General features: G+C 33.4%; 2 protein-coding genes across 2 annotated transcripts; one reads left to right on the top strand and one right to left on the bottom strand.

Moving 5' to 3' along the window:
- Positions 1-2899: 2899 nt before the first annotated feature.
- Positions 2900-11340, bottom strand: LOC141699826 (sorting nexin 2A-like). Its single transcript, XM_074503646.1, has 10 exons — positions 11266-11340; positions 9149-9671; positions 8699-8834; positions 6921-6987; positions 6530-6790; positions 5564-5659; positions 5168-5268; positions 4848-4927; positions 4693-4737; positions 2900-3105 (listed from the first exon to the last, which is right to left on the bottom strand). Exons 1-10 carry the CDS (start codon positions 11338-11340, stop codon positions 2900-2902), a joined length of 1590 nt encoding a protein of 529 aa, XP_074359747.1.
- Positions 11341-16114: 4774 nt separating this feature from the next.
- Positions 16115-20943, top strand: LOC141699825 (cell differentiation protein rcd1-like). Its single transcript, XM_074503644.1, has 8 exons — positions 16115-16327; positions 17032-17103; positions 18241-18298; positions 19050-19159; positions 19470-19574; positions 20011-20201; positions 20414-20483; positions 20836-20943. The coding sequence occupies exons 1-8, from the start codon at positions 16115-16117 to the stop codon at positions 20941-20943; spliced, it is 927 nt and encodes a 308-aa protein (XP_074359745.1).
- The last annotated feature ends 1343 nt before the right edge of the window (positions 20944-22286 follow it).

Below are 22286 nucleotides of genomic sequence, written 5' to 3'. Positions count from 1 at the left end.
ACATCAAGACCTGTGCATCTTTTCCTACCTATCTCTGTCTTCTATTTTTCCAGTTTGCGCAAATACACTAGAATCTTCATTCACATATTGCTGTGTGCGCATCATCAACCTTATAAAAACAAAATTGGCGGCTAACGAGTAGATGGGAAGAAAAATCTCTAGTTTAAATTGTGCAATTTGTTGATATGAACTTCAAGTTTCTACAACTGGAAGCTAAAAAGAAAGACATTGAGCTGTTGATTGTTTATTATGCAGCAGGCTCTGCATAAAATTTTAACACTGATCATACATACCGGTACAATTGTCTATATGCTCGAAGAAACTATCTGTGTGCTTGGTACTAGACTGAAAACATTGAAAATTGAAGTTAAAATGGCATATATAACAACCAAAAAAATTGCATATTAAACTGTTATAATGCTAAAAATTGCTGCATAAAGTTATTTAATGTATGACATATGTATAATATATTTTACATTATGTTAACATACAGTACATAGGGCAAGAAGTTTTTACAGAGCTGGTAGACAACTGTCTAGCCAACAGTTTAAAAATAACCTAATTTAGGCATCTGAGTTATCACAAAGTACAAACTATTCTCCCTCCCTCCCTCCCTCTCCATGTCTGTGTGGTCTGTGTGTTTAAATATATAACACTACATTTCGTTTATTTTGGCCGGGACAGGTTAAAGCTATCTTCCCTTTGACATTGTAGGCAAAAGCAAAATGCCACTATTTCTGTCATGAATGAAAATGAGAAGCTCTCAACTGTCTTAGAATATAGCTTGCTTGTCTTATGAAATAAAGTCCTAAACGTGAATTCTCTTTGAAAATAACTCAACATTCCCTGAACCGAAACGGCTATTGTATAACTGCTAGACACCACACAGTTCATACACTATTGTTCTATTTGGTTGAAGGGAATACAAACAATATATTTGTTAACAAACTTCAATACAAAAGAAAGGTTGTAACTTGTAATTGTAAGAGGGAAGAATATAGAAAAAAGACGAGAATGTACAAATTGTTCATAATGTAACTAGGTAAATATACCCGCCCAGTTCACAGAAACTATTTAAAAATAAAAATAAAAATAAAAAATATTATTTACAGCAATTTTGTTGAAAATTAAGATTCCTAAAACTAAAAGAGTCGCTAAAAATAATGTTATAAAAATATAACATATAATTGGAGAGTTGATGAGTGTACCTAAAATTTTAAGGAGTTATACACATTAGAAGTGGTACAATGGTACTTTATATTTTAATTTTATACTTTTTTTTGTCAGATGTTCCAATGTGACATCTTTTTTCCAACTAACATTTCTTTATCCTTTCAAAAAAAATACTACTTATAATAAGATTATGCATACATCATTTTCATATATATGTTTACTCTTTCATTACTCTAAATATAATTTATCAAGCACGTATAATTTAACCTATCTAAATAAATGTTGAATAAATTTAGTACTTAAATTACAATAAACATTTTGCATCATCCAGGTGTAATAAGAGAAGCTAGAACTCCATATATAATCCATATGTGCACATTTTTAGAATTAATTTTGTTTTGCAAATAGCAATACCAACATGATTGTAGACAAAGAAAAAATTGATCATACTTTAATATTAAAATAATAAAAAATGACTGGATCTGAGCATGTGTTTTGCTAAAAAAAATTATTTAATATATAAAAATCTTATATTGAAATTGAGATGACTAATATTACTTCCCAGTTTTTTTTAGCATAAAACAATTAATTTGAAATTTAGTCAGTCATCCATGTAAGTCATCCATGTAAGTCATCCATGTAATTCAATTATCTAGAATATATTGGAACAACCATGTACATCAATAACTTGTGAAATTAAAAAGTAGTTATAGATGGGGACTTACATCTCCTCTTTAATGCCCAGGCTACAATTTTATATATACTATCAAATTAAATCTTGAAAGAAACTCATAAACATCATAAAAATATACACCGCATTTCTTTGTCAAAATTATCATGGTCAATGTACACAACCATATCAATCAGCAACTCAAAAACCAATGCACTTAAGGGCTAGATGGATTATTAGATGGATTATTATGAGTACCTACGCCAAAGAAGCATTTCAGACCTAAAAGCTCATACTTTCTGACTTCATCATTTTTTTTAGAAAAGAACTCTACCAACTTGCGATCTCGTTATTTTCCAAAATTCTGGTGTCTCATTATCCTTGAGATGCTCGAATGGATAGCAAACCTGTTTAAATTTCTCCAACCCAAAATGAAAGTCCTGCAATAAATCATAAATAATTAGAATATAGGCGTATTTGTAAGGGGTTAGGGAACATAAGACATTGCCTTCTTTGTTGCAACATGTACATAATTTGGGATGTTATGCAGATCTGCTAGAAGAGAAGTGGGTAACACAACTCATTTATTCTCACTGTTATCCAAATTGAAAATCGAACCTTGTTTCATAATGGGAGCTTTTGCAAAGCAACAAATTAATGTCAAAGTAAAAGATAATTAATTATGTAAATTTTTTATTTTTTAAAGATTTGGTCATAGGAAAATGGTTGCTAACTTGTAAAAACGTATGATTACAGTGTGAATTTAACCCTACACTTTTGTTACAATTTAATCTCATAAAGTAAACCGGATTAGCAAAAAAGGCTTTGTAAATAAGAGAAAGTCACATACAATGTACACAAGTTCAAACTCTCCATTAGCAGGTAGGAAAACAAATTCATTAGCATTTTATAGCATTCAAGAATGAAAGTATTGGCCAATTCAAGTACATTCAAACAAAAGTTATACTCATTATGTTAAAAGGTTATTACTCGTATTTCTACCGTACATAAAAGATTTTCACGTTATTCTATAACTTATTTGTACATACCTGAATTTTAGTCATTAGAGTAATCACTACGCCATAAGTTCACATAGGCAACCCCTACTATACAGTTGCATAAGGCCCAAATGGTGTTGCATAAGGTAATAGGCAACACCAGAGGGGGGTTGCCAATGTGGAAGTGGTCGTAGACACCTAATGCAATATTTTGTGCAAAACTTGAAAGTAATGCATCAGGTGGATTTTGCAACAGTAAATCACCTATTGGCAACAACAGAATGTGTTGCATTAGACCTGACAGGATAGTACACTTGGTCCTACGTGGCAACTGACACATCAGATGCCATGTCAGCAACAGGGGGTCCCCAGAGTCACATCAGCATGCCACGTCAGCACGCCACGTCAGCTGGGTCTCATCCTGCCACGTCAGCATGTGGGGGCCCGCAATGTCACGTCACCAGTGGGCCCCTTTTTCCACATCATATGTGGGGGCCCATATTATTTATGCAACACCATTTTGATGCATATGCAACACTATTTTCATTCAATTGCAACAGTATATACCACATTATGCAACACCATTTTTAAATTGCAACAATATTATAATCAAATGTAATACAGTGAAAAGCAATATGCAACATCATACTATGGAATATGCAACACTAGAAAACATAAAAATTTGGCTATAATTTGTCTGTTTTTACATGATACCTGCCATAAGTGGCATCGAACAAAAACAACCATATCAGGAATTCAACAAGTTTTAAATATACAAAAAATACTAAAATACATACGCCCAATTCTAAATTTAAAACACCAAAAGTACATCAAATCTTTCTTCAAATGAACAAAGATACCAAAATGAACAAAGATACCAAAGAACTAAGTCACTAAGAAGTTGCGCCTTGAGTGCCTTGAATGACTGTAGTACCGTTTTCCTCTTGATCACTGGAAACCGTGGTACATCTTCGAATAAAAACCTTTTAAAAATAGACCCTAAGGCGATGTTGATGCAAGGAAGCTAAATGGAGCTTTAGCCTAGAAAATAAAAATTAATAGAATAAGAATAACAAGATTTGGGCCTTAAACTTAAGTAATGAAAGCAGTTGGACTTAAGAGGTCAATCACTCAATATTATGGTATTGATTTGGGCCTTAAACTTTCCATTATTAATTTACTACTTATTTAACACAACGCAATTAAACCCAACCAATAAAGTCAATAATTTCATTTTTAGAATTTATTACGAGCTATGGGCTGTAAATACATGCATAAAAAAATGTACTTCTGCCTAGGAACAGATTGAGCATTTGCCCCAAAAAAACGCAAAACAGATAGTGTACAAAGCGTAAAAGATTTATGATTTATCTGCCAAGAGAGACTAAAACAAAGAGCTAAATACAACCATAAAAGCAACTGGACTCAAAAGGTAATTTTTTTTGGAGTCAATATAGGCCCCGACATTTCCTTTAACGAAATTACTTGAAACAACTTGCAACTAGACCAAAAAAAATTCATTCTAAATTTATATTTAACAAATCGATAATGTGCTATATAGTCTACATAGACATGCATAAAAAATGTACTTCCAGCCAAGGTTACAGAGAAGCATGTCCCCAAAAAGACGAGAAGCAGATGAAGTAAACTTACAATCCAAGGTTGCTTTGAGGATCTGTAGGGCATCCTCTCCTTGATTACTTTTTCCAATCTCAGTGGTGCGAGGGGAACTAAATCAGCAATTTCCTTTAAAGCAGCATGCACAGGACAAAGAATTTGCTCTTTTTTTGCAAGACCACGTGGCTACTGTAATAGCCTAAGGAAAGATAAAGGCGGCACAAAATTTCTTACAAGCATATCTAAGCATAGATGGAGGTATTTTCCGCTCACTGCAGCCTACAATGTAGTAAAAGCAAAACTAATCCTTGATAAGAACAAGCAATGATAATCATTATTGTATAGTGAGTAGCATTACATATCAAAGCAACAACCAACTCAACCAATACATCCATCACATCTGGACCATAGTTCCACAAGCTCATGCCACTTATCTGAAGGTAACAAACTTTCTTTAACAACCAAAAAACTAAAATCCGAAAAAAATAATGGAAAAAGAAATGAGCAAAAATATTAATGCACTATTACTTATAGAAGAAAGAAGCATTTTGTGGTGATCAGAATCTATGTAAGAAACTGCTCCAGACAGGGCTTTCAAACTTGTCTTTTAAATTATAAAACAACATTAGGTAAGCCTTTACAGAAGTAATAAGAGGACATAAAGTTTACACATTTTAGTGCATATACTTTACAAAAACACTCAACCTACCACAAGCATGGCCACTTCATCTGCATGGCCACTTCATCTGGTGCTAGGCGTTCAATATGGTGCGGATTCCCGATCAACTCGTGATAACTGTGAGGTTGACCCTGAAAAGTTATAAATCACTATTAATCAACCATAAGATTGATCTTCAAACTGAGAATCAATGTCAAATGATTAGAATTTATAACATATAAAAATCCATTATCTACTTAAATGTTTGAAACTGCAAACAAGCCTGTATGATGATTTTCTCTCCATAGTTCTGCTTAACAGTAGACATAAACTCCGCCAGAAGCTCGGCAAATTCCTTGATGCAGGTAAATGCATACAAAATTAGTTTTTAGTTGTAGACCGCAAGTAATTATATCTATGAATTACAGAAAGGAAGATAAAAAGTACCTGCCCAGTTGCCCTCTTTTGTTTGAGACCAATAATGAACTCATCATCCAACAACTTTTGGTTATTTGTGCCGACGTCGATGGTAATAGGTAAGCACTGCAAATACAACACAAATATACAGTTTAGAATAAGAATTAACAATAATGTCATAGTATAGATAGGAAGCTTCATGTAACCCAGGTTGCCTTGTTATCTAATTGAATAGAACCATGAAAAGTGGTTAAGGGACAGCACGGATATACTCTACGTTCCCATGTCGCTAGCAGTAACATCCATAACATACCACCACAGTCTGGTAGCCACAATCAAATAAAAGACCCTAGAACTTATATTCAGTGTTTCTAAATAATGATTACTGGGATTGATTTTGGTGACCCCATTGCTCATGACCGACTTCGCTTCTATTATATACTCAGTGTTGCACATTTATGCTCCTTCTGTGTTAATTACTTTGTATATTTTTGCTAAATACTTCATCCTATTATGTTTTCTTGCTTGCTTCTAAAAATCTGAGGTGCTTAACTCTTCGTTGCTTATTATGCTACATACTAAGCAATAAGTCTGAGTGACTATGTACTGCTAACTATATTTTATTTGGTAAAAAATTAAGTCCTCAATTATAAGAATATCAAGATCCAATTCAACAGAATGAATAATTATTCTATGTTTAATTTGTCAGCATAACTCAAGCAAGGGCAAAGCTTATGCAAATTTACTTTATAAAGCAATTGAAGAAAAAGTTCTAATATCCACTTAAGGACACACACAATTAACTATTTTTCTTAGTGCAAGACCCTCCTATTGTATTCAGTTTTTCATAATGATTGTTATTGGATGAAGAAAAAACTACTTAAAGAATATATTATCTCAGCTCAAAAACTAGTTAAAGAATTTATGAATAACTGGTGTCACTAAAATTTCTGAAGTGTTCGGGTAATACATGCACTAGAAGAAAGAACATGTTACCTTGATCCGTTCATATTCTCTGACTGCACAGGTTTTAGCTTCCTCTGTTACTCTTACAGTTTCTTTCAACTCATCTATTTTGCGAATTCTAGACCTGTCACCACAAAAATTCTTTGATGAAGCAGCTTCAAGATTTTCAATCCTTACATTCAAGGAGGCCAGTTCGGATAAAAGAGTTTGCACCGTCAACAAAGCATTCGCGCGGTCAGAAAATGCATTGTTAATTGCCAACATCACCCCAAGATAGTCATGAAGCTTATCCTGCAGTATAAGAATAGAGCATCTGTAAATATCTAGCACTTCGAGTGGAACAAGATGCTTGAAAAGATAAAGGATCATGATTAAAGTTAGCAATTCAAGTCTGGGAAAGTACAACAATCCAGTAACTTACCAGATGCTTGACAGTTTGTGCATTCAACTCCCGATAGAGTCTGTTAGCTTTGACAGCAGCAGTAGCTGAAAGATATATGTCCTAAGTCCAATCTTGTATGAGGATTTAGGAATAACTTTTATGTAATATGTTTTGATTTCATTGATATTAATAAAAGGCTTGTTTTGTTTTTATTGCGAGCTCTATCTATTTAAATGTTTAAATAAGATATACCACAGTTTAGAGTAAAGCTTTTTATGGATTGTGATGAGATCATAATAATGAGACCTAAAAGATGATAACTCTAAACTTAAATAGTTCCTGGTCGTAGAATTATAACTGGTAATTAATAATCCGCCAAGATGCGGTACATACTATGCTTGCTTCATTATGAAGGATGTCTGTTCTCATAGACATTTATTGGTGACACTATAGCTAGTATGTAGGTGCTTATTATAGAATAAGTTCACTGAACATGACTCACACAGCTGAACAACTAATGGAGTTCACTCACGTGTCAGCAGTTGTTCACATAGTGATAGTTGTACAAGTATCCTTAGACTTGAGGTCATCATAGTCATCTTGTGTACACTGAACTATGCTTTGGTTTAGTTCTTAGTCTCAAGGGACAATTATAAGGGCTCTACTGGGTATAGGAATTTGTACATGAAGATAGGGTATGATCAATAAAGGATCTACCCCTTCCAGTGTAGGAAGAGAATGTTCAATGCTGATCCACTTATGTTAATCCAGGAATCTCTGGCCAGAGTGAATGAAATTAGAAAGGAGTTTCTAATTTACATTAAATAGAACTAAGCATAGTGAATGGGAAAGCAAGTGATTAAATAAGATAGGCTTGACACAAGTTTTATGCCTTGTATTTAATCGTGATATTGCAGGGTAGAAGGAATTAATTGTACGGTAACTACTCACTGAATAGGTTCTTGGTATTCTAAGCAGTGAATTCGTATTATCCGGATAGTCGCGATATGCTGAGAAGTATCCCTCACGATGTAGAATAAATATGATTAATTTATTAATCATATTTAATGAATTAGAGAATCTATATTAATAATGATAAAATAATTTTATTATTATTTATTTCTACTACCGCTTAATATTGAACCTATAGGGTCACACCATAAAAGATAATGATTTAATGGTGGAGGAATTAATTAATAATGGCTGATAATTATTTATTTATAAAATAAATAATTAATTGGCAAATTTAATAATTGATTAAATAAGATTTAATTGATTATAAATTAATTAAGAAAAGATTCTTAATATTATTAATTAAGAATTTAATTTTTGGAAATTAAATCAAGTGAGAGAATTATTTCTAAAGAATTTAGAAAAAGGATTAATAATTAAAAGGTGTTTTAATTATTAGTGAGAATAATAAAGGGTTAATAATAATAATATTTTATGGAAAAAATTTCAGCTGAAAATTTTGCCTATAAATATACTATTATAAACCCTATTTTTGCCTTAACCAAAAAGATTGACAAAACCCTAATTCTCTCCATCTCCTCCTCCTTCATTACATCGTTTTCTTGGTGGATACCGGTGGAGTGCTTCACACTTGAGGAGCATCTACTAAGGATCTCCGTTCATCGTTCTTGGATCGCTATTAAAGACCTCCATCTTTCCATTAACGTAAAGCTTCTTAAGGTAAACATACTGAACTACGAATTAAATATTATTTTTTCGCATGGATCCTGCGGAGGGTTTCGGTTCTTTTTAAGAGTAAATTTACATTTTCGCTGTGTTTATGTGCTAAAAACCCTTCAGTAGCCACATTTTTCATGTCTGCAGATCTCACCCTTTGAGAGTTGAACATTGCCTCATCCGCCTCAAACTTCGTTAGCTTGACAAAAGCCAACCCCGGTTGCCCCATCATCTCCCCAATTTCTTGCTGAGCTTTAATTTCATGTCAATAGCATACGTCCCATTTCATTATACATATTATTAGTACCTAAATCAACTACATGACAGTAATAAATATTACAAATTTACATATAACACCGAGGCAAATATCGATATTTCCTTTATTGTATGGAGCTAGGAAATTGATTAACATACATTTAAGCTTAATCAAGTCTGAGATGTCGCAACTCAAAATGGTCTCGCTAGATCAGCATTATCAGACAAATATCAATACATATTTGAATCGAGAAACATTACTAATTATATAAACCGACAAACATAGCACTCAAAATTTATAATTTACATCAAAAGAGTTCAATAGACCTGCTGAGAAGCAATACCAATCTGATTCTCGAAATCCTGCAACTTACCCTTCCTCTTGAAAAATTCCTTATCTTCCTCCACAACCGGTGGCTTAACCGCACCCCAATCATTCGTAACCGACTGCTTCAACTCCTTAAAAATCCTCAACAAATCCCTCCCTCCTTTCGCAGGCAACGCAACCTCATTCACATCCAATGCACTCCCTTGCAAACTCTCCCTCCCAAACAACTGCCAAGGCAACTTCACCGCCCCATTCAACATTCTCGACGCCACATCCGTGGTCCTCACCAACGGCAACTTCCCATTCAACACGTCTTGCTCCTTCTGAGGATCCGAAACCGTGATTCGCACATACTTCGCTCCGGAATGTGAAGTCGAAGTTGTGAACAAATCATGACCGTTGACTCCACTTCCTCCGTTGCTATCTTCTCCATCGAATGATCGAAATATTGCTTCAGCATACGAAGGCGGTTCGAGAAACGTATTGTATGGATTAGGTTGTTGATTTCTCGATTGTTTCTACACATCTCGGATCGAGATGTGTAGGAGAATATAATAAGAAGGTGAGCGGAGGAGAGGATGGTGGAGGTGAGAAGGGGTCTGAAGATCTGAGTGAAGAGAGGGGTTGAAAGACGAGGCGGCCACTGCTAATGATTTATGTTTGTTAGGGTTTTATATAAAAATGATAAATTTTTAGGGCTTGTCTGTTAACGGGCTGGGCCTTGACTTAATTAAGTCTTTACAATCATAATTTCTTAATTATTTTGATAAATATCTTGTTGCTTTTCTGTAAATTATTTTAATATTATTTTAATTTTCGAGTATCAGCTCAGATTTAGAGAGAAAGAGTGAATTTTTGTTAAGGGGGAAATAACCACCCAATTTTTTGGCCTGGGAAAGTGTGCAGATCTGTGTCTCAACATCATTTAATTATTTTTTTAGTTTTTTATTAAATATTTACAATTTTAAATATTATAAGAAAATTGTATAACTAATGTAAAATATATGTCAAAATAACACGACAATGATAAAATTAATCGGAACAATTATTTGTATAATTGAATTGTCGAACAAGAATTTAAAAAAAAAAATAGAAATCATTCGGGACAAGAATCTACATGGAACCCGTGTTGACCGTAATTTGACTATTATAAAAACACATAATACAAAATTTAATTTTTTTTAAAAAAAATTACACAACTTAAAAATTAGTAGGTAATATCATCCGTATGGTTGGATCGTTGAACAAGAATTTTAAAAAAATAGAATCACCACTCGGGACAAGACTTGGTTATAGGAACTCGTGTTCACTGTAATTTGACTATATAAAAACACATGCTATAAAATCTAAATTTTAAAAAAAAAATTACACATTTTTAAAATAAGTAGGTATCATCATCCATACGGTTGGATCGTTGAACAAGAATTTTAAAGAAATAGAATAATAACTCTGGACAATACTAGGTAACAGCAACCCGTGTTGACCGTAATTTGACTATTAAAAAAGCACGTGATATAAAATCTAAATTTTAAAAAAAAAAAATTAAACATATCTAAAATTAGAAGGTAAAATCATCTGTACGGTTGGATCATTGAACAAGAATTTGAAGAAAATAGAATCACCACTCGGGACAAGTCTTGGTTATAGGAACCCGTGTTGACCGTAATTTGACTATTATAAAAACATACGATATAAAATTTAATTTTTTTAAAAAATATTTAGACATTTTTAAAATTAGTAGGTATCATCATCCGTACGGTTGGATCGTTGAACAAAAATTTTAAAAAAATAGAATCACCACCCGGAACAAGACTACTTAATGTGAACCCGTGTGCACCGGGGTTTGACTATTAAAAAAGCATGTGATATAATATTTATTTTTTTTAAAAAAAAATTACACATCTCTAAAACTAGTAGGAAACAAAATTTGTACGGTTGGATCAATTAAAAATATTTTAAAAAAAATTATAACATAAATATAACAAATAAATTTTAAGAATAGTACAATAACTAATGCAACACTAAATAACCTACTGCAACACCATAAAGCAAATACAACGCCTGAAGTGCCACATCAGCAAGTGGACCCCACTGTGTGCCACGTCAGCATGCCACGTCAGCATTTTGGGCCCCCATGTGGGTCCCACTAATCCCATGTCGGCATTCCACATCACCAATGGGCCCCATATGTGGGGCCCAAAATGCTGACGTGGCATGACATGTTAACATGCCACGTTAGCACCCGTGGGTCCCCAGCACGCCACCTCAGATTTATTTTCCACGTCAGCATTTATTAAATAAAAAAAATATCTAATGCAACGCTATGACCTCTACTGTTGCATGATGCACAACACTAACAGTTATTAGCAATGGTAGCTTCAATGTAATGAAACGCTTTCACCACTATGTTGCAATAAACTGAAAATTTTGTAGATAATGCAACGCTTTTTGTGCAACGCTGGATAAAAATCGTTGCCTATGTGCACTTATGGCGTAGTGAATGTTCATGACCGATAAGATGATGATGCCTAAAACTTTTTTACCTATGGGAGGATTAGCTAAGAATGCGATCGCTATCCAACCTGAAGCTTGATAAATAGACCCTACTTTAATAATCACTTTGTACTTTACATATTTTGTAACTCTGATCCAAGATATAAATCAATCACCTGGTTCCTAGCGTGCAAAAGACTCAGAAAAGCTCATCTTAGTTAAAATTATGTACATGCCTTCAGGAGAACATATTGTAAAGGCTAAAATCTAAATTCCATGAAAAGAGAAGATGAAAGGAGAAAAAATACGACAAATATAAAAGTAATAGGAAGAAATAAAGGGAGAAAATCATTAATCCTTGAGATGGATGGCATGAGAGATATGTTCACCTCCACTTGAAACTCAAAAAAGCTCATCGTTCATTAATGTTGTAGATCCATGAGAGCACACCTTACACAAGAGATAACAATCCAAAAAAATTAAAGATTATGATACGATAATTGGTGGAATAATATCAAAAATTGCACATGAACTACAACTTTAAGTCTCTCGTTCATTAATGTTTATAACGGGTTTTCAAAAAGTAAAAAAGGCACTGAAGTGGAATATCGATGACAGATCCTTCCCCGTTATGCAAGCACTTTAAATACCTGTTAATAAACCAGGTAAAATTGAATTCCTGAAGAAAAAATAGTTACTGAAACTTCAAAAACTAATATGGCCAAATAATAAAATTATCAACATTGTTCTAGAACACAATTAAGGGATGTCAATGAGGCTGAAAAGAAATAGCTATTTCAGCACGATTATCAAGCTGTCTTAGACTCTGTTTCTTTTAAAGATGAGGCATTTACTCACCATATTCCAGCTTATCAAGTTCTAGCTGAACAGGACAATGTGGCTTCTGAGAGAATTCTCAACTTGGTGCACACAACTGCTTCTATGCAAAGGGCCAAGGATGCAATCACTACCATGCCCTTCACAGCTGGTGATGAATTTGACTATCTAGCTGGTGGTTCTGAGGAGTTTAGGGATGAAGATGATGATGAAGAAGATTTCATGCACACAGGGGGAGAAGCAGGCCATAGCTCAAGTACAAACACTCCATCTTGGATGTTTAGCAAAGACTGTGATGAGCACCATTTCAAATCAACTCTCTTTCACATCATTCAACAAACTCAGATAGCTCTTCAAGCCACTATAAATTCCAACACCAAGAGACTTTTTCATTTACTTTATTTTCTTCTATTTTCGTTAGTAATCTACTGAAATGTCCCTACTTCCGTTAAAGTTAACGGTTATCTTGGATGGAAAGTCATTAACGGGGTGCAAATAGAAGAGAAATTAATTTTATGGGGTGCAAGTTGAGAGAGAAAATAATGTAGACTGAAATCGCAAAAATAAAAATAAAAGTGGATTACGAACTGCCAATTACTAAAATAAAAAGAACTTATTATTGAATAACACACAAGTCAAAGATTTGTTAGATGATTTGTTTCCATTTTTTTCTGATTCTACTAAGAATACTATGCAAAATCTCACCAATCACCACAGATTCTACAGTAGTTTCTACTCCAAACTCTTTCATTTCTACTATCTCGATGAATATTGTTCATCCGTTGACCAGTGATTGTATCTCGACGGATGTGCTTAACAGCAATTATCCATTAACACTTTCAACTACTACTTCGACGGATGTTTCTTATCCGTTGACAATCACTACACAAATTGAAATCTCAACTGTTGTCACAAGTGCAGATGATTTAGTAGTTGTACAATCACTCTTAGGATTGCGGAAAGGGAGTGAACATAGTGAGAGGCTGAATTGCTCTCAGGCAAAAGGAGAGGAAAAGAGTGAAAATATGCAAGGTATTTCTTCTAGTTGGCAAAAGTGAGTGAGTGGAGTCCCACCTTAGTAGGTGAAGGTGAAGGTGTGAGGGTGGGAAGCCAAGGGGAGCCCTTGATTTAAGAAAAGAGAGATTATGATAGAAAAGCAGGTACAGAAGAATGGGAAGATCCCATTGTTAGTGAGTTAAGGGATGTCAATAAGGCTGAAAAGAAATAGCTATTTCAACAAGATTATCAAGCTGTCTTAGACTCTGTTTCTTTTAAAGCTGAGGCATTTACTCACCATGTTCCAGCTTATCAAGTTCTAGCTGAACAGGACAATGTGGCTTCTGAGAGAATTCTCAACTTGGTGCACACAACTGCTTCTATGCAAAGGGCAAATGATGCAATCACTACCATGTCCTTCACAGCTGGTGATGAATTTGACTATCCAGCTGGTGGTTCGGAGGAGTTTGGGGATGAAGATGATGATGAAGAAGATTTCATGCACACAGGGGGAGAAGCAGGCCATAGCTCAAGTACAAACACTCCATCTTGGATGTTTAGCAAAGATTGTGATGAGCACCATTTCAAATCAACTCTCTTTCACATCATTCAACAAACTCAGACAGCTCTTCAAGCCACTACAACTTCCAACACCAAGAGACTTTTTCATTTACTTTATTTTCTTCTATTTTCGTTAGTAATTTACTGAAATGTCCCTACTTCCGTTAAAGTTAACGGTTATCTTGGATGGAAAGTCATTAACGGGGTGCAAATAGAAGAGAAATCAATTTTATGGGGTGCAATTTGGCAGAGAAAATAATGTAGACTGAAATTGCAAAAATAAAAATAAAAGTGGATTACGAACTGCCAATTACTAAAATAAAAAGAACTTATTATTGAATAACACACAAGTCAAAGATTTTTAAAATTGAAATCCAAATTAAATATGTCGATCCATTTATATCAATATATTTGACTTTAACAGCTTGCTTTAAAATATTATAATCCATGATTTTAAAATGAATTGGTAGCGGTTAAAATTTTCGTGAGACTGGGCTGTTGAGTTCTCGTTAATTTTAGGCCTTGTGACCACATGGGTTTTCTAGTCTGGGTTTAACCATCTATCACTAGATCTATATTAGCAAACAAATTAAAAAAAGTGCATTTCAAAAGCAAAAAAAAATTGAAAAATAACATTGACGAGTACCCCCGTCCTACCCAATTATTTACATCGGGTTTGAGTACGAAGGTTAAAAAAATTATAAATTAATGATAAAAAGTAATATTCTAAAATTCTCGATTAGACCCATCAATCCACCATTAATCCTATACAAAGTACTACACTAATTGATTTTTGAAATATTTGAATAGAATCCTCACATAATGTGTTGGATTCATCAAATTTTGATTGGAAACTCTGGTTCGAATCTGCGAATTTATTAAACATGTTAGTATAGTTCAAAATTTATATCTGTTAAACCTAAATTTTTTACAGTTGTTTCCAAAATTATTATAACTATTGATAGCTGAAAATAAATTTATCTTTTACATAAATTTTAAGGAAAAATAATAGATTCCATTTATGTCATGAAATACAATCAAAATGTCATTGAAATCTCACTTTTATGTATTTTGAAAAATTAACTTAAATATTATCATTAACGACTTTACTTCCATAGGTGATTAAGAACATTATAATTTATTAATTACTTTGTTTGAATAAATAATAATTACTACAATTTTCAAATTTTTTCCATATATTAGTATTACTTGGAGATCTTGAATTAGAAATTCTCATTAAAATCTGCAAATTTTTAAAACAACATATCATTTAGGTTTCAAATTTTAAAAAAACTTCATTTTTTAAATATTTATACCATGCATAAACTTTATAGCCGTTTCTAAAGTTATTAATTGATTGTTACAAGTTGGTTGGAAAAAATTTGATTTTAACGTTAAATTAACTGCAAAATACTGGAGTTTATTTAAGTCACGAATACGATCAAATATCATTACGTATCTTGAAATATATGTCTGTTGAAATTATATTATTACCATCATGTACGATTTAACTTATATAAGTTATTTAAAAAATCATATTTTCCAATTATTGTTTATTAATTACCCTGCTGGTACAAACAACAATTGGTATAAATTTATACATGTATAAGATTGCTCCTAGATTTTAAAATTTTTGTGCAACCTTATTTATATAGCATAACAATTTTCTTTTCCCAAACTACCCCAAATTATTTGATGCAAAACATAAAAAATCTTACAAATATTTAATCACAAATTTACAGGTAAAAGGTAAGGATGAGGTATGTAAAGTGTGGGTTTAGGCCCAATACCATGAACCGCTAACGTCCCCTAGAAATTGTTTTTCCTGTGACCACGTGTAATAAAACAATTGGTCAGTTTCCAAATAACTGCAAAAAGGATACGTCCAGCACCCAATCCTAGGTACACAGCAGTGACTCTAGCAAAATGAAAAATCTTATAAATACCGGAAAAAATATTCATTCCTACAGCCTCCAATATATTGCCGCATCTTTAGTTCAGTGTTCTTTTCCTACACAACATAACAGCAGCAGCCATCTTGTTCAGTTCATATCTAGGGTTTTTGTCTGAAACAATGTTGAATCTCCCTGACTCTCTTTATCCTGATCCGATACAAGGTGACAACAGTGTTATGTCGAATGGTGGTGCACCTGCTAACAACAATGGTCCCTGTGATGGTGCTAGCAAAGCTATTGATTGGCCTTCTGCTAGTGTAGAGGACTTGGTTGTGTTGCTTCGAGAACCTGAGCATCGCGAAAAGGCCATTTCATCTCTTACTCAGATTAAGGTCCATCATTTTTCTTCATTTATGAAGATTTTTGTTTGTTTTATGTACATTTTTGTTTGTTTGTGTATGTTGTTAGGTGGAAATAAATTGATCTGTAATTGTAAATTCATAAATGATGTTTTTAATACATGATTGGATGCATTTTTTGTGTTTAAGCTTGTTTAAGAAATGATTGATGATTAATTATGATTAGAGTTATCTTTTATGCATTCATATGTTGAAATACAAGTAAAATTGTGGCCTTGTCATGATTTTATGATGTCTATGCTGGTCATTTCATTTTCATAAAGTCTCGTTTAATCGACCAGGGATTATGTAAACCAGATATACTCATTCGTTTGACTTCATTCTTTATGTGGTTCATACACAAACATAGATCGATATTTATTTGTAATCAGTCTGATTTATGAAAGTATGTCTTCAGTCGGAATGTGCAAATATATATCATTGTATGCACTAAATATCACTTTTACGTGGATTCTTTCGATATTTTGTAGTTTTACATTTTATTTAGAACAATAAGTATGTGCAGAGAAATGATGATCTTGACTCACCTAAATGCCTGTATAGTATCATTTAAGTTTGCTTGTTAGAAGTTTAAAGTGCACTCCAGCCTGCAGAGTCAAATTATTTACACTCTATGTTCTAATGTCTATTGGGTGATATAGTATATTTCATTTCTAACATGTGATTTATCAATACAGAAACATGGAAGAATTCAAGATTTGGCCCTCCACATTTGGCGGTCAATCAGTACCGTTTTCTTACTCCTATCGGTATGCACAATGACTTGGGTCTACCAAATGCTTTGCATTGATCAAACTAAATGTATTTGTTTTAATAGCTTGCTTAAGTTTATATCATGTCGTCAATTCTTTTTATTAACTTCTAATTTTGGTTAACATTAATAATAAAAGTTCCCTGTTTTGATTTGAGTTTCTTCCTCAGATCTTAATACTGAAGTGGACTACTAAACCAAAATGGCAGTATCTAGGTTACATTGTTATATTTGATCTTCTCAAGTCCGGAGTCCCCCAGTTATATAGTATTTAATCAATATTTGGTGATTAATGATCCTTATTCTTTCTTGTCTTTTGAAATGATTATACTTGTTTGTGAATCCCTTGATCCTTGTGTCGGATACTATGACATGCACATGCCCTCATCGGAGAGGGGATTGATCCTGAATCCTAATTTTGATTCTTTCCCCACAATTTGTAATCAAAATTTCTGTTAACCGTCTACTTTCCTAAAATTAAGTATCAGTTTTTGTTAGTAAATACAAACGTATTATGCTAGTGTTCATTTTTGCATAAATTAAAATATTTTACCTGTATTTTGTGTTTTAGATCAATAAATTATGCATTTGATTAAATTTGCTTATAGTTTGTGGTTTTTTTAAGAAGATTGAATATATGTAACATGAAATCTAGAGAAAATCTATATTTCTATATGTCGTGTCCCCCACACCCGAATTTCCATATTATTATATTTATTTATTAGATTTTTGTCCACGTACCCCAGCACTTCTGCACCCGTATCCTTGTTTGTCAGTTGCCGAAGAAATCTTTCATTGAACTAATGAGAAGATTTGCGGAGATCTCAAATACTTTGGAAATTTGAAATTTTGAAACCCAAAAATCTGGAAAATAGGCATTGTAAGGAAGTTCTGCAACTTTTATGTCACACGTCTTAGAGAAGTCCTACCCTTAAGATCAAGTTGCATCACATCTGAATCAGAACTTGATACAATTTATGAAATCCGCACATGATGGTCATTGGAATCATTTAAATGATTTACTACTTTGTTTGACAAGCTCAGCTTTGTGGTTTATATTGGCTATTCTATCTATTCAAATGAGAATGTTGTGTTTTACAGTTGGTGATTAATGGAATTATCTTCTTTATTGCAGGAAGTATTATCTATATACAAGTCATTAACACCTGAGAAACTTAATATGAAAGATTCAAGTAAAGTTTGTGATGTACTTGTTTTGTTTGAGGTCATTTCCGCTCCTTTAATTTCCTTTTCTAGTGGTATTAACTTTGTAATGTATTTGCTTTATATGTTCGATTTCCTAATTTTCAAACCTTTTTCTTATCAAATTTATTTTTACTTATCAAATTTATTATCTATATACATCAAATTTATTTTTACTTATGCAGGAGCCATAGCTGGTACTCTATGTACTTAAAAATTATGTATGCAACTCTAATATCAAAGTGTATTTTCTATTGAATGCAGTTCCTTAATGGTATTTTTATGCACTTTCTGAAAGCTATGTGACTTGTTTCTGTTAATGTATTCAGTATTTATATTAGTCTTCTTCAACATAGTTGGATGTATCCAGAGTTATAGCTTCTTCTCACCAAATGATATAAGCTAATTTTATTCTATAACTTTTGCTGATTTCTTGATGTCTGATATTGCTACTTAAAGACCACACAAGATATTGTCGAACTTGACGTGTTTTGATATATAAATGCATTCACTTTTTATTTCAAGCTGGTATCATTTGTTTATGTGAACACCAAAGAAACAGGACACTGAGGTGAAATCAAGGATTCAGTTGAAGTTACAAGTTTGTTACATATATTCTGGGATGAGGATTTTGCATAACTTATTCAAATATTGTTATTAACTGATTTTAATAGGATAATTAAGGAGCTAGATAAGGTTAATCGTAGACAGACTTGTATTAACTTACTTCTGTCCTTGCAGTTCAGATACATTGTTACTTGTACCCTTTCTTGGAGACTGAAGAAACGAGCAAGCCATTCCAGTACCTAAGGCTAATGAGCTTGGGGGTCATTGGTGGTCTTCTGAAGGAGGTACAATTCCACTCTAAATCAATACATGATACCTTCAATTTTTTATACTTTTAGCCATTTGAATTATTAAAACAGCTAAGCACCAGTAACCTTGCATGGAAGTATTTTCTCATTGCTAGTTGCTACCCGCCCTTTCAAGTTTCAGCTCTGAATTGAATGCAATGTTGAGATGAATTAGCTTAATCAGAACAATAGTTGAAGAAAATGTCCATTATTTCTTACCAGATTGCATATCAATTTGCTTTAATATGATCTGATATGCCTATAAGGTTCTACTCCAAATATCATCCGAATCTTCTCTACTATGCAGGTAGGCGACCCTTCGACAAAGGTTGCTGTTCACTGTTTGCTTGAATCAGGACTCTTCCCTTTGTGTCTAAAATCCATAGAATATGGAAACGAACTTTCACAATCAGTAAGTGTCCATTAAAATTTGAACTCAACATTCTTTTGCTTCCAAGCATTTTTTACTGCAATATATCACCTTACATGTAAGACAGTACAGAGTATGTAATTTGGTTACTAAAAATTTCAAATTAATCTCCCTTTCTAGTGTTTCTGCTAGGTGTTTATTGAAAAAGGGATTTTTAGTTAATACTCCATGTTTCGTATTAATACATATCAAGTCGACTTGATGAACATCTAATATTTTCGTGTTGATGAACATTATTACCCAGCCATATATAAATCATAAGGTTTATATTGCATGGCATAGACTTGATCGTCCTAGTAAGAACCTGAACAAATAATTCTGAAACAATTCCGGTACACCATCAAAATATAAATAGATCGACACCCATAGTTAATTGGCTCTTTAAACTCACTCTGAACACTTGTATATGGCTATACAGACTGCATCTTGGATAATGTCAAGAATAATGATGCAAGAGCAGGGACTACAGTATTGCTGTGAGCCTGCAAACCGGTTGTGTGCAATCATGAAGGTTTTTAATGACGTAATTGAAAAGATGCAGGATGAACCGTCTTCTTTAGTTTTGAAGAATATTATTCAATGTTATGTCATACTGTCCAATGATCCAAGGTTAGCCAGCAACCTTTGTAAGCATATCTTCCAAGCTGTTGTGTGTTTCTATTGTTATATCGTTCCTATAGTTATTGTCTTATTGATTTAGAACTTGTGTAAAAAATGTCTCTGACCAAGCACCGGATAGCTTGAGAGTGGTTTTATGTCCCTTGGGGTGGTCTGGTTGTTGTACTTAACAAACATAATTTGATGTGATTCGAATGCAACAGGGGTTGTCTCCTCCTGAGAAGCTTCATTCCGCCAATACTGACGACTGCCCCATATATTGAAGCCCTTCGTGTAAGTCCATCCAGATGATCTCCTATATACATGTAAAAATGTGGACTCTATTCTGGCACAAAACAGCAAATTTTACTACCAAAATCCAAGTTTAGAAAAAAAAATTCTCTATTACGCATAAATACTGGAGGCACACAGTATTTGCAATTGTGTATGCCTCAGAAACTTCTATGGGCATCCCTAGTTGCACAACAAAACCGACATCAGTACTTCTAGATACACTACTCCTCGTTTTGAATATGACATAATTTTCTACATGAGTTTTTGTCCCGAGGAAAGTGTCACAAGTACACACACTAATGTATCTTAAATGTTCTTATCTAATATCTAATTTTCTATACATATTATGCAGGCACGCCCTGTAACCTTAAAAAATTTGCAAAATTTGTTTCAAAAGCTATCGATGGGATGGGGGCCAAATGCAGAAGCCGTTGCACGTTCCTCACATCTTGATCGCTAATATAGTTGATATTTGCTAGCTCTTTCCTTTCGTTATACAAGGGAAATTAGGAATTCCCTCATAGATCTCATAAACCTTTTAATTTAGCTATCATGTTAACAATATTTTTTGTAGAACAATTATATCTCCAAGTTGCAAAATAATACATGATAAACAATCATAAAATGCCCCTATCCAGCTGATTCATGTGGTTAGCTGATGATATTTTGGTGTTTATTTTTCTCCTTTTACGCATTTTTTTTATTTGCTTTAGTCATCTTCTTGAATTACAGGCATGAACTCATTGAGTGTCACTATTGATCAACGCTCTCTCTGAACTCTGAAGATTGAGATCATGAAAAAATATTGTTATGTTCAAAGATTAAAAAGAATAGATATAGTACATAAAATATTATTACCATTAATAAATTTCTTTATGATTTATAAACAATATGTTGAGATTTTTCTAAACTAAAACCATCTATTAAGGACTTGAGGTGTCAAGAAATAAAAATTCGTTTATTTGCATCAAGCTTTCAGTCTCAAGCATGTAAATAGCAGTTACATTTGAGATATCAAGACCTGTGCATCTTTTTCTACAAAAAGTAAATAACAGACACACACTTGATTTACTGAAATGGACTGAAATAAAACTACTTGAATTAGAAGTGCATACAGATTACATATAATCAAAAATTAACAGCTATCCAAGACTCCTACAAACTAGGAACTACACTGCTACTTTTCCTCCACTAGACTCCAACAACTCGCCACCTCCTGATGACTTATTCTTCTGAGCGATATACACGCTGCTTATTCATTACATGAAGTGGACTTGGACTACGTTTAGATTACTAAGCCCAGCAAAGCCCAACATACTCTCCCTTAATCTAAACGTATTCATGGACGATCAGTAAAGCCCAGCTCCTGCTGTATCTTTGACACCGAGTAACTTCCTCATTTTCTCAAACTTCCCCACTGATAACGCCTTTGAGAGAATGTCTGCACGTTGCTCATCAGTTTTAACATGCTTAACGATTATCAATCCTTGCTCCACGCATTCTCTTATAAAGTGGTATCGAATATCTATGTGTTTGCTCCTTCCATGGAACACTGGGTTTTTCGCCAAGTCGATAGCTGATCTGTTGTCAATGTACAAAGTCACAGGACCAATCTTCACATTACAAATTTGATTGAGAACCCTCTGCAACCATATTCCCTGGCATGCTGCAGCCGTGCAGCCATAAATTCTGTCTCACAAGAGGATAGGGTGACACATCGTTGCTTCTGAGAGATCCATGTGATAAGACTTTCATCTAAATAAAACGTCACTCCACCTGTACTTTTCCGGTCATCAACATTCT

This window comes from Apium graveolens, unplaced genomic scaffold (assembly GCF_009905375.1).
Source record: "Apium graveolens cultivar Ventura unplaced genomic scaffold, ASM990537v1 ctg1393, whole genome shotgun sequence".
NCBI classification, from domain to species: Eukaryota; Viridiplantae; Streptophyta; class Magnoliopsida; order Apiales; family Apiaceae; genus Apium; species Apium graveolens.
The sequence above is the reverse complement of the archived record's forward strand: the minus strand, read 5'-3'. Positions and strand labels throughout refer to the sequence as shown.

Excerpts from the sequence above, each read along its gene's own strand:
- LOC141699825 (XM_074503644.1), top strand. The coding sequence starts at position 16,115 with ATGTTGAATCTCCCTGACTCTCTTTATCCTGATCCGATACAAGGTGAC. Across the intron at positions 19,160-19,469 it reads TTGGTGGTCTTCTGAAGGAG|GTAGGCGACCCTTCGACAAA; the intron begins GTACAATTCCAC and ends TCTACTATGCAG. Across the intron at positions 20,484-20,835 it reads CATATATTGAAGCCCTTCGT|GCACGCCCTGTAACCTTAAA; the intron begins GTAAGTCCATCC and ends CATATTATGCAG.
- LOC141699826 (XM_074503646.1), bottom strand. The coding sequence starts at position 11,340 with ATGGGGCCCATTGGTGATGTGGAATGCCGACATGGGATTAGTGGGACC. Across the intron at positions 4,738-4,847 it reads ATGGTCCAGATGTGATGGAT|GCTGCAGTGAGCGGAAAATA; the intron begins GTATTGGTTGAG and ends ACTACATTGTAG. Across the intron at positions 3,106-4,692 it reads ATCTATGCTTAGATATGCTT|GTGATTTACTGTTGCAAAAT; the intron begins GTAAGAAATTTT and ends TGTTGCCAATAG.